General features: G+C 39.6%; 2 protein-coding genes across 4 annotated transcripts in view; one reads left to right on the top strand and one right to left on the bottom strand.

Moving 5' to 3' along the window:
- The first annotated feature begins 1,594 nt into the window (after positions 1-1,594).
- On the top strand, positions 1,595-2,256 carry LOC105925227 (relaxin-3-like). The gene is made up of 2 exons (XM_012860959.3): positions 1,595-1,900; positions 1,992-2,256. Exons 1-2 carry the CDS (start codon positions 1,720-1,722, stop codon positions 2,141-2,143), a joined length of 333 nt encoding a protein of 110 aa, XP_012716413.1. The 5' UTR covers positions 1,595-1,719; the 3' UTR covers positions 2,144-2,256.
- An 8,282-nt stretch (positions 2,257-10,538) lies between these two features.
- Positions 10,539-12,917, bottom strand: part of LOC105925305 (SH3-containing GRB2-like protein 3-interacting protein 1) — a 28,857-nt gene continuing 26,478 nt past the window's right edge. For 2 of the 3 annotated variants that reach the window (XM_021315588.2, XM_036137950.1), the window contains 2 exons: positions 12,066-12,230; positions 10,539-11,927 (listed from right to left, as the gene is read on the bottom strand). In XM_021315588.2, coding sequence (XP_021171263.2) covers positions 11,905-11,927; positions 12,066-12,230 — 188 coding nt within the window. In that variant the 3' untranslated portion in view covers positions 10,539-11,904. The remainder of the gene's footprint in view (positions 11,928-12,065; positions 12,231-12,917) is intronic. The other variant, XM_021315589.2, reaches the window with a different exon arrangement.

Raw genomic sequence — 12,917 nt, 5'->3', positions numbered from 1 at the left:
ATTACAGCTAATGAACATACAATATTTTTAATACAGAAATGTGGGTTGAATAAAAAAAAGTATGTTTAATATATGCTATATAATATGCTTAACTGTGGCATCCTGGATTTGTGGATAGTTGCTGTGCTCCTGATTACTAAAGCTACACTGAATTGAATTCAATTTAACTCAATGTTATTTATGTAGCGCCAATTCACAATACACGTTATCTTAAGGTACTTTACAAAGTCAAATTCAATCAAATCAGACAGATTGGTCAAAAAGTTTCCAAGGAAACCCAGCAGGTTGCATCAAGTCTGGACAAGCAGCATTCACTCCTCCTGAAAGAGCGTAGAGCTACAGTGGACAGTCGTCTGCATTGTCCATGGCTTTGCAGCAATCCCTCATACTGAGCAAACATGCATTAACACCATAGTAAGGTCGAAAGAGTTGTTTGAGGACTTCAGTCAAAAATTGAGAACCATGTGTCATTTCCCTTCCACTTCTTAAATTTCCTCAGATCGGTGTATGATGTGTTGCTGTTTTAAAATCGCTCAGCTGTAATCAGGCTTGGGTGTGGCTTGTGAAATTGAAGCCAGCTTTCCAAAAACCTAGCTTAGATGGAGTCAATTAATTATTTAACAAGGTGGGCTAGGGGTCCTTATCTGATGTCAGACATTTTTTAATGATCAGGTGGAAAATATTATTTTCACTGCAATTTACAGTCATCTCTGTTCAGTTCATTTACAGCATCTTACAAAATTGAGTACACCCCTCACATTGTGTAATTATTTTATATCTTATCAAGAGACAACACTGAAGATATGATACTTGGATACAATGTAAAGTAATCAGTGTTTAGCTTATATAACTTTTGCATGGAGGAGTGGAAGAGGACTCCATACCATGGAGAGTTTAGGCAGTGCTGGAATGGTCTAGGAGGGAAACCCTCCTAGATGTGAGGCGCTAGATGTGAGGCGTGTGCTCACCTAGTGAGATACTGAAGGTGGGGACGGTTAAAGTAAGATTCACAGCACAATAACAACCAAAACAGGTCTGATTCATACAGGTATGTAAAATAGGTTCCATCACAATCTAATGTTATAATTCAGTCTAAAAAAACAGCATTGTTCATATTTCATTCCAATGAGCAATAATTTGCGTCTTGTGCAGTGGTTTCTATTGCTCTCTAAAACAGCATCGACTGGTTGAAATTGCAAAAGAAGAAAACTGTATTGCAAAAGAAACTATCTTGGTCATTTGATTTGAATCAGGTTTTTCTATGGCAACCAGACAGGTGACACGTTCTTTATTGTTGTCCAATGAAAGGCTCATTGGACAAGTGTACCTGTGAGAGTGTTTTTCTCCCCAGTTTGTTGAAAGCTGTCTGTAATAGCCACACACAGTCCACTTTGTTGCTATGTAGAAAGCAGTCAGCTCCGTCTGCTATCTCAAGAAATCCATTAACCAACTCTTGACTAAATCCCCGGCAATAAAACCTCAACGTTTCCGACGTAACGCAGCTCTTCTCTCTACGAAAATGCAGCTTATCAGTCATCTTTACAGCAGCCTAGATTCCCCCACACATATCCCAAATCACCGCAGCCACATCCGCTGGCTGAAAGCACCAGATGATCTCCAAAGATAACGGAAAGGCGCTGACACAGGAAGGACCTGAGCGAGGCTTGGTGGACGCTGGATATAAGGGCTGGACAGGACAGGCGTCTGCAGAGGAGCAACATGAGACCGTCACTCCAACTTGGTGTTCTGCTCTGCGTGTTGTGCGCCGCACACCTTCAGGCTCAGGAGAAAAGGAACTCGCTGAGGCTCTGCGGCCGGGCCCTGGTGCGAGCTTTGGTGTTCACCTGCGGAGGATCCAGATGGAGAAGACAGCTGGAGGAGACGGGCTCTCTGCCAGACGGTCAGTGCGCACCAGCTGGATAAACCGTGACGACGTTGATGTTTTAGCACAAATCTCTAGGTTAAGCCGATTCCTTTCTGTCTCACAACAGATTTCTGGGCCGCAGACGGAGAAGAGCCAGACTTCCTGGAGGCAAGAGACGTCGCGGTGAGGGATCTTCATCGGAGGGACCAGGACCAGGCCTTGATAACAACGTGCTGTCAACAAGGCTGCCAAAGAAGTGAGCTGTCCATGCTCTGCTAGAGGGGGGCCATTATTTACCCCACACCCTCATTCTAAACTTTAGATATTTCAGTCAAAAATGTTTCCATAATGTTGTGATTTATCTTGTGAGCACGAATAAAAAGCATCATGAATGTTTGTCCAAAGTTCTTGTTCAATATGGAAGTCTTTCATCAACGTCTAAAACCTGACCTGAGTTACTCAAAGTTCCTGAAGCAACTAGGAACATAGTACAATGGACAGGCAGAAGTCCAAAAGGGCTGGGCAGGTATCGTGGTCAGAGTGCAGTCCAAGGTCGTCTCCAGAGTCAGAAAGCAGAGGAGGTATCCAGCTAGGGCACGGAAAGCAGAGAATCCTAAAATGAGAAAAACTGGTTATAATAGGCGATGCACACTGACGCTGGAAAGCAACTCACACTAGGCTTGTAGACGATCTGGCAGAGAATGGCTGTGAAAGGCAGGTGTTTAAAGGTGTGGGAACAGGTGGAACTAGTGGAGGTAATTATGATAACAGAAGGTGTGTCTGCTCTCTCAATTACTGGAGTGGAGCAGAGCAGAATTAGAGAAACAGCCAGCCAGCCCAAAACCTGACTTAAAACAGACAGGAAGCACGGCACCTTTATTCTAGGAGAGTACTGGGGATTTCTTCCTTCGGTACGTCTCAGACGGCAGAGACAGGGAACTGTTTATAAAGTTGTGCAGAACAAAATATCTGCGATCATAGTGATGCTAAAGGCTTGAAAACATTAAAGAAATGTGGTTTCTTTGCTGACACAATGGATCTAGACTAACCCTGTAAAGTCTATGCTATTATCATAGAAGCCTGAAGCAGCATTCACACAACTAAAAGTGATGATTGGTTTAAGAAAATGTCAGAAAACTGCAAGAGCATTCTGGTCTTAAAATAATTACAAAACTATCATAGAGTTAACTGGGAAACTGGGTTGATTCCACCTGCTCAGTTTAGTCCGAGCAGCTTTATCTTTGCCTCTGGTTCCATCAGCAGTTTGCCTTCTTCCTGCTTTTGTCTTTTTAGTTTGTAAGAATATGGACGACATCACTGCATCTGCTTTCCTTAGGGTCACTGTAAACCAAGACAAACTGAAATTCTGCTCAGCATCTAAAAATGACTTATTATATTACTTTGAGCTACACTAAAGTACTGATTTATATTGGGGGGGGGGGGGGGGGGGGGGCAAATACATAAGGCAATCTAAAGGGTTTTACACGACATCAAAGGCACAACAGGAATAAATTACCAGTGAGACGGCATTGCTTAATATGGGTTGCAACCCACACCAGCAGGGAGCCAGTGGGACATGATCCATTTTCCTGGTGTTGGTCATTTTGGATGAGCTGCAGCTGACTTACGGGTTTTACAGAGACCTGAACGGACATTGTTGAAGTGACCGGACATACTGAAAAAAAGCATGCGTCAGCTTTCCTGTGTTCTGTTTTGGCAGGAAGCCCTTTATTCTAGCAATGTTTTTGAGATAAAAACCAAAGTACTAGACTTTGGTTGTTAAGGTTCAGATGTAAGACCAAAACAACACCAATGTTTCTTGCATGTTCCGTGGAATTTAGCCCCATTGAGTCTAGATGAATGCTGTTCTAGGTACTCACATTTTTGGGTCCAAAATGGATGATTCTGTTTTACTTGCATTGAGCTTTAGGGAAAATCTGAGTGACCCAATCATTTATATTATAGAGACGCTAACTCTGTGACTTTACTGGACAATGGCCATGCTGTCACATAGAGATATGAAGTTACATATTGTCTGCCTTTAAATGGTAGGGGGTGTTGTAGTCCTCTATAATCTAAGTTAGGGGATTCATATAGATATTAAATAAAAGTGGCCCAAGAATGAATCCATGCAATTGAATCCCACGTTTCCTGTTCTGCTTGTCCAGATTTATGATTGCCATATGACACAATTATTCCCTTTCTGTCAAATAAGATGTAAACCAGTTCAGCACAGTGAAAGATAACCCCACCCATTTTTTCATTCCATTAATTAGTATCTTAAGACCAATTATTAAACAGTACTGAGACCAAGTTATACCAAGGCAAAAGTTTCCCATCACTGTTAAAATGTTTACTAATCGAGTCTTGGTACTATGATATACCATTTGTGGTACAATCTACCAGAAATGGTGCTTTGGATATGGGCCTGTACTATTGTTTCATCTGGATTTGTCATTCAAAACTGTTTTTAACGCTGCATATATCTGGGCCTGTAGAAAACGACCTGAATGAAAGGGATTGTTTATTGTCTGTAATAATACCACACAGCTAGAAAGTGTATTAAAAAGGTAAGGATGTATTTAAATGTGGTTTTACTAAAAGTGATTTTGACAGCATGGTAACACTGAAGGCTTTCCAAAAGCAGCCGTTCACCACCACAACTGAAGCGCTAGAAAGTTTTAGAAACGTTTTACTCTGGTTATTTGAAATATTTATTTTCAGGATTAAGTACAACGCAGTAATCGTCCAGAGTTTGATGTGTTTACAGCAACAATTACTACTCAGTGGGCGGGTTTTCAATATGGACATTGATTTGAGTGAGAGCTTTTACTGCCTCAAATGCTGTGAGGTAAAACACTCATAAAGCCTGATTGTTGGGCTTTATGGCCATCATTTCCGGCTTAAAATGTCTGAGTAGAAGACTGTACATCCTGTGGGTGCCATTATATGATAAATTAGTTTTTAAGTCAGTTGACCTAATTTCCGTGTTGTAGTATTATAGAAAGGATCCTCAGCTGTTCACTGGATAAATAAAAAAGATAAACACGTGTTTTCTTTGTAACATCTTACATACTGTGTTTTTTTTTTGTGTTTTTTTTTTTTTTTTTTTGCATTCTCTAATAGATCAGATGTTGAAACAGTACTCAATACATCTAGTTAAGACTCTAAGAATAACACAAAGACATCCTTTATATTTTTTCTCTTTTTTATTACCAAGGAAAACAGATATTACATTATATAGACTCTTTATGTATTTACCTTTAAAACCTTTGGGTGTGTAATTTACATGAGATGCTTGCATATTCTGATTCTAACACATTAAAAACGTGAAAGCCAAAAGGCAGAAAAGTAAGGATTTTCAGATGTTAAACCATTGTTGTTCATTAATAAGGCAAAAAAGTATATTATTTATACATATATATATACATACATATATATATACATACATATATATATATATATATATATATATATATATATATATATATATATATATATATATATATATATATATATATATGCAGCTCCTTGTAACAGTATCCGTACCCCTTTAACGTTTTCACAATTTGTTACATTAAAGCTAAAAGCTTCAATGTATTTTATTGGGATTTTATGTGATTGACCAGCGAAAAGTAGTGCATAGTTGTGCAGAGGAAGAAAAAGTGTACAAGAAAACATCTGAATAGTGCAGGCATGCATTTGTATGCAGTCCCTTTCACACTGATATCCTCAAACAAAAGCTAACTGGTTTCAGAAGTGACTGATTTATTAAATAGTCTCCAGTTGTGTGTCATTTATTTTTAGCATGACTCCAGCAGCTCTGTGAAGGCCTCAAACGTTAGTGAACAAACAGGCTCATGAGGATGATGGAACGCCGCAGAGAGTTCAGGGAGTTGGTGGTGGAGAAGCTGAAAGCAGAATTTGGTTATAAAACAAAATGCCAAACTGTGACCATCTCCCAGAGAGATGCTCAAGCTATAATGTGAAAATGGAAACAACCAATAAAGGAGAACAATACACAGAGAAGGCGATAGGCCCATGGTAACTCTGGAGGAGTTAAAAGAGGGGGAAGAAAAAAGCTATTGGAAGTCCTTTATAAAGTTTAACACAAGGAACGTAGGGAGACTCAGCAAACATATGAAAGAAGGTGCTCTACTCAGATGAGACTAAATGACTTAAACTAAGAGACTTAAACTTTTGGCCAAATTGTAAAAAAAAGATGCAGGTTGCAGAAAGCAACCATTACATCACTCTGAACATGCCATCCCCACTGTGAAACATAGTGGTGATAGCATCATGCTGTGGGAGAGAGTTTTGTTTCTTTGTTTGCTTGTTTTAAGTGGGACTGGATTATTGAGGAGTATTCTAGAGAAACACATATTAGAGTCTTAAAGAGTGTCCAGCAGAGCAATGTGTATAAACCTACAGCTAGAGCTGCAATGGAATGGTTTAGATTGAGGAATATTTATGTGTTAGAACAGCCCAGTCAAAGTTCAGGCTTAAACCCGACTTAAACCAGACTTGTAAATTTAGAACACGATGTTCCATCCGATCTGAATCAGCTTGAGCTGTGTTACAAAGAGGAAATGGAAGATGTTTCAGGCTGTAGATGTGTAGTAGAAACACACCAAAAAAGATTTGCTGCAAAAGGTCCTTCCACAAAATATTAACAGAGTGGGGCTGAGGACATGCATGCCGCACTTCTCAGATTTATAGAAAGAAAGTCTTGAAAATCATGTGCCATGTTTCTTCAACTTCACACCTAGGCATTTGTTTTGGTCTCTTCCTTAAAATTGTTGCGAAGTCACAAAATAGGGAAATAGGGGTGTGAATACTTTTGCAAGGCACTGTAAAAAAAAAAAAATCAAAGTAATATAATAAAAAATATTCCCATCCCTCAACTGAAAATGCTAAAGAATCAAAAATAACTCCCAACACTGTCAGTAAATCAAGTACAACATTTCTTTAAACGTGATGTGCAAACACACCAACCAGTTATGTGTGGCATGAAGCGATAAAATGCAGTGAAACTGAATTGTGTCAATCAAACAAACAGCTATTACATTGCATGGAACAACTCATGGTATATCGATGACATGCCGGATTCATTGACGGTGACTGTTTGAAGGTGCATGGACGGGGAAACGTTGAGTGGAGACTCAGGAGGAAGCTAAAAGTCCCCCGCCGAGTCACACCTACACAGCACCAGACATCATGACCAGGAGGAGAACGGGCCGACTGCTATTGCTTTGATGGGAATGGTGAGGGACAAAAACACTTTCATGTGGCAGCATTAGGAATCGTCCGTAAGTAGCTTTTTTTTATTATTATTCATTCTGAACACAAACCTGCATGTAAAACACCAGATGAAGAGCATGTTGTGTGTCTTTAGGTAAAGCTAAACGTATTCTGAGTGCTGACATCAACAAACTAAGGGACAACCACAGAGACGCCCATATGTCCAGACAAATATCTGAAACAGCTTTTAGATATATATATACATATATATGTACATTTTTTACACTTAGGCTTTAAAATATTGCTATTAGAAAATGATAAATCATGTATTTATGACGGTGAAAAAGGAAGATAGTAAAACACAGACTTAATTAGTGCCGTCTCCGTTAGAAAGACTTTTTTTAGTGTTCTCCAACAATAATCAAAACATCCCTAATAATCCTATTCAAGACCTCGTGATCCTGGCCAACAAACATTGGCCAAATAATTTGTTTTTTTTAGCAGCATCAAAGGCAACTCCTACAATCACCAACCCAGAAACCTCTGCACTTCTCCAGCAGGTCCCTCTCGTCCACATATGGCACTCGTATTTTGTCGCATATCGGACAGCACTCACCGTGAACGCGCTGGGGAGCCTGTCAGATACGACTCCAGCGCGTCCAGGGAAAGCAGCAACTTCATCGATTGAACAAAATCCCCGTAAACTACCGCAGCCATGATTAGTGTTAAAGGGTGCATGTATTAGTAGGGTGCTACTCTATTTACATACCTACCTAGCTACACCTGTTGGTACCCTTTGTAAAGATGTGGGGGGGGGGAAAGTGTTTTATTGCAGCCTTTTATTCACCTTTCACTGCAGCAACAGCAGAGTCTTGGGGGTACGGATCCCTGGTTGGGAAGTTGTTATTTTCAAAAATAAAAAAAAATCACTTATATGTTACTTCTTTAAAGTTGATCAGGGTTTCTTCTAATCATGAGGACAAGCCTCTCTGGCAGAGAACTGCAGCAGAGGAGTGTCATCCTTGGGCCGTCGAGTCTCCATGGAAAACATTCAGTGGCATCAAGTTGTCTAGGGGGGATGCCATGGGGGAAAAAGCATTTAAATTTTTACTCTCATTAAAGTAAACGCTACTGATCCTTTAACTGGAATGATGAGCTTTGGTCTGATGAGAACAAGACTAAGCTTGGCAGCAAATGTGGACGGGGTGAAAAAGCCCCTCCTGACCCCTGTTAAGCATGGTGTAGGATCTGTGATGCCGTGGGACTGTTTGGGGAACTTGGTTAGTTAGCATGGCTGCATGGACTGTTTGAAACGCCAGGGCATTTTAAATGAACATTTACGAGAGTCTACAGAATCTGAAGCGATTTTATTGTTTAGTCCTTAAGCAGGACAATTAGTTAGAAAATCTGATGGATGAATCAACACAGATTTAGTTCACCAGACATACAGTCCCTCTCTATATGCTCCAACCTTGTACAATGTTATAAGGGAAGGCTAGTGCTGTCCTACGAGCAAAAGGGAGCTGCAGAAAGTACCAGAGGCACCAAAAATAGTCCCACCACTGATTGTGCTAAAAACGATTATTTCTTAATGCGAGATGTCTCTCAGTCCAACATAGTCTATAAAAAAGTTAGATTTATCTGAAACTTTCAATGCAAGATTATACTGCTGAAATAATAGGTGGATTTGTTTTTAGGCTTTTCACACATCTTTACCAGGGATGCCAACAAAGATGATCTACAAATATGGCTGACACTGCATATCTGTGCCAGTCCTGAGCACAAAGAAACATTCTAGTTTCTCTTGTGCATTTGGATTTTCAAAGAGAAGTTGTTCATTCATTCTCACACAAGCGCACACCTGAATTGTCCATTTTTTTCCCCCTCTGATTTAAGCCACCAGGGTATGAAAAGTTTCAAGAAGTTTGATGTTATCAGAAAAAGAAAGCTTTCCTTTTTTAAATCAAATTCAGCCATTGTGAAAACAAAATATGCACATATTCTCACTAATTAAATTTTTGATTGCTAAAAGTGTTAATTTTTTGTGTGTTTCTACACAAAATAGAGTAAGTACACATCTTTTTTAACAGTTTCCCTTTTTGTTGCATTGCATCCACTAACTTCAATGTAATTCATTGGGATATTAAATGACAGATCAACACAAAGCACAGCATACTTGGGATGTGGAAGCTGGAGAAATTCACAGCTCAGGTGGAAGAATCTCTAGACTTTTTGCTTTTATTATTATTATTATTATTATACTTATTATTCTGATTACTATTATCATCATCATCATCATCATCATATTTTTCGGACTATAAAACACACTGGATTATAAGGCGCATTACATATTCTTCACACAGTGTGTAATATCACCCCGCCCCTCCAGTAGGGTGACCAGATGCTGCCAGCTACAGACTCCGTTTTGGATGACCTGTCCCCAGCAAAAGCTGTCCCCGATTTCAGTGTATCATAATGGAGTAAAAAAAGTTTAGCACAACAGGAGGTATTTAGCCGGGCCTGCTGCTGTCCCAACGTAGTAGAGCTTTGCCGAACGCACCCCCCCATCAGTGTTGCAGTTCTGCCAAAGCAAACCAACCCCCAGGCAGAGATTCTGTGCTTAACAAAATCAGAGACGTCCCCAGTTTTCATTAGAGAAATCAAATCTGGTCACCTTAAGGAAGAAATACACTGGCCGTGTTTTAAAAATCGTGAATTTACACCAGACGCTGCAAAGTATGCAGCTGCGTGATTCTGTGGGGAAGAACATTCGTCATGGGTAAGTAATTAAGAAAGACAAATTATCAGTAATATATGGGTAAGGTGTTAAATTATATGCCATGTTTTGATCTCCTATGTTTTGATCAATTACAAATTGAATATTTTAGTTTGTCCCCGCGACCCAATGAGGGATAAAGCGGTTTGGAAAATGGATGGATGGATATTTTAGTTTGTTAGTTTGTCACAACTACCTCATCCATGGCGTATACGGTTCTGAAATTAGAACTTGAATCTAATTTAGCTTTAGCGTAGTGTTATGCTCTGGTGTACATTTATTGACTGCCAGGAGGACAGAGTATTTGGACGACAATACCATGTTTCTAACATAAGGCCAAAATAAACATAACTTTAATATTGAATTAACTTACTAGATTTATCGTTGGTAGTCCATACTCGGGGCGCAGGCTACCTTACATGAATGCACTTCTAGTTTTGACATTACAGTCAGGCAGTCTTGTAGGTGTACCGTAATGCTCACAATGTCCATTGAGCGGAGCGGCTTCGTTGCCATAGTTACACATTTTAACAGATTTTTGAGCGCATTGTACCACATAAAATTGGTCAGTATGCACAACTTTAATCATATATAAGGCGCACCGGATTATAAGGCGCATCAGCAATTTCTGAGAAAATTTAAGGATTTTAAGTGTGCCTTATAATCAGAAAAATACGGTATTAATTTTATTATTGTTTTTGTTATTGTTATTGGGAGAGAAAAACTAACACTGCTCATCACCTTGAACACATCGTCCTCACAGTGAAACATGGCAGTGGCAGCATCATGCTTCCAGCAGGGACTGGGAAGCCGCTCTGAGTTGATGGCGTATATGGAGGTAAACTCTGGAAGAAACCCTGATAACCAACCCTGAACATACAGCCAGATGTGCAATGGCTTGGTTTAAATCAAAGCGTATTCAGGTTTTAGAATGTCCCATTGAATCTGGTTGAACTAGATTATTTAACAATGGTAAAAACTGTCAGTATCCAGATGTGCAAAGCTGCTAGAGACATACTCCGAAAGAGTTGCTGACTCAATTTAAGCAAAAAGCTGGTTCTACAAAATATTGACTCAGCTAGGTGGAATATGAACACCAATCCAATTTTTTCTGATTTTTTTTTTCCCCCAGCAATTCAGGCCCATGTATCCATTTGCTTCCAATTTACAATTAGGGTCTACTTTGTGTTGGTCTGTTGTATTATATCCCAACAAAATCCACTGAAGTTTGGTTTTAACGACACAAAACAAAAGGGAAAATTGCCAGATAATATTTTTGCAAAGCACTGTAGATTTCATGTAGTGAACATAATCAAAAATTTATTTCACTATCATTATCAGATGGGTACTAAATCCCTAAAAACCCTGAAGTCAGTCACCTCAACATACAAATTAACGACGATGTTCAAGTCCTGCCAGGCAACGATTAGTTTGGTGAAAAAGACACCAAGCCTGTTTCTTCATCCCGGGACTGACGGGCTCTGGCGTTTTTTATTACTACGCTGTTTAAACAGATGAAAAAGTTCTGCTTGGCTGACAATATGGACACTCACCCTGAATGTCTGATTTGAGGTGGCAGTGTAAATCAGATCTCCCAAGGTACCCCCCGATTACCCCAGCTTTCCGCCTCAGCATTCCACCTTCAAGATTGTTTTGGATTTTATACGTACAACTCGCATTATCTCTCGCAGTGCATTTACAGTAGTAATCAGTTAAACAATAAATAAATAAATAAATAAGGCTGGATCACTGTATGAGTTACAATTACTTTTTTTTTTACAGTTAACAACAAAGACTTGACGGTTCCTTATATTTTACTCGTTGTCAGCTCAGATGAGTTCCAGATGCACGAATGATGATTTGTATTTACTTGCATAAACTCTGTTCTTCAAGCAGACCCCAACCATTCACTCTGATGGTTTCCTAAAGAGAATTCGTCAAGTCCGCAAAACATGGGGATGGGTCCGTAGTCTTCACAGTCGAAAGCCAGTCATTTCCTTGGTGCTCTTCATCAACAAGTCCACTAATTATCTGCCAAATATTTTCCTGTAAAAAAAAAAAACAAAAAAAAAAAAAAAAAAAAAACACAATATAACACCTCAAGTGTCCACCACCCACACGGGAAGATTGACAGAGTGTTGCTTTGAAATAAAAATGTTAAGTCGACGCCGAGTCAGAACTGACCTGCAGCAAATCTCTTCTTGACCAGAGACAGCCGGTAGCCCGTCCCGACAAGCTGGATGTCGCAGCCTGACAGCGTGCTTCCCTCACTGGTGAACTGGACCGCCAACTGGGGGGGCTTACAGGGACCTTCTTCCATCTGGAAGCGGCCCAGCAGAGCCCCTACTCCTACACAATATGCACATATTTGACTTTGCATAGAGCAGTACAGTCGTTGGGAAAATTAAGGACACCCCTCGCTTAAATATGCTAAATTATTTCTTTAAGGTTTCTGGGTAGTTTTTTCTTGAGGTTCTTCATAGTTTGCTTGAGGTTTACACAGCATTTAAATCCCATTTAGGACTGGGCATTGAATGGGCCATCGCAAAACCCTGACAGATTTGCTTCTGTTTTTGGATTCATAAACTGTGTTTACGTGCGCCAAATTTTACAACCAGATTGAAATCTATTCGGATTAAAAAACAAAAAGTAATTGAATTGTACCGTTTATATGGGCACACGATCAATTAACCTGATCATTTATATGCACCGGGCTTTATTCAGAATAAAACAACTCTGACATGCGAGGTTATCAAATTTCCCTTAAAAAAAAACCCCACATAAGAAGTACTTCCGTCTTTGCTGAGCAACAAAAAATAGTAAACAAAGCAGTATTGTACGAGTTTGTTTGTCTTCCAGCCCAGTCTGGACTTGCACCAGGTTGTAATTATGGTTGAAACTTTACTGAATAAATAACAATTTTAAGCTCTTTCAATATTTCTAATAGAAAGATTTTATCGGGAGCACAGCCAGTTTTGCTCTCCCACATACACTCAGGTCAACTTGCCTCATTCACATTAACGTGATCCTGACAAA

The sequence above is a fragment of the Fundulus heteroclitus genome, chromosome 6 (genome assembly GCF_011125445.2).
Source record: "Fundulus heteroclitus isolate FHET01 chromosome 6, MU-UCD_Fhet_4.1, whole genome shotgun sequence".
NCBI lineage: Eukaryota > Metazoa > Chordata > Actinopteri > Cyprinodontiformes > Fundulidae > Fundulus > Fundulus heteroclitus.
The sequence above is the reverse complement of the archived record's forward strand: the minus strand, read 5'-3'. Positions and strand labels throughout refer to the sequence as shown.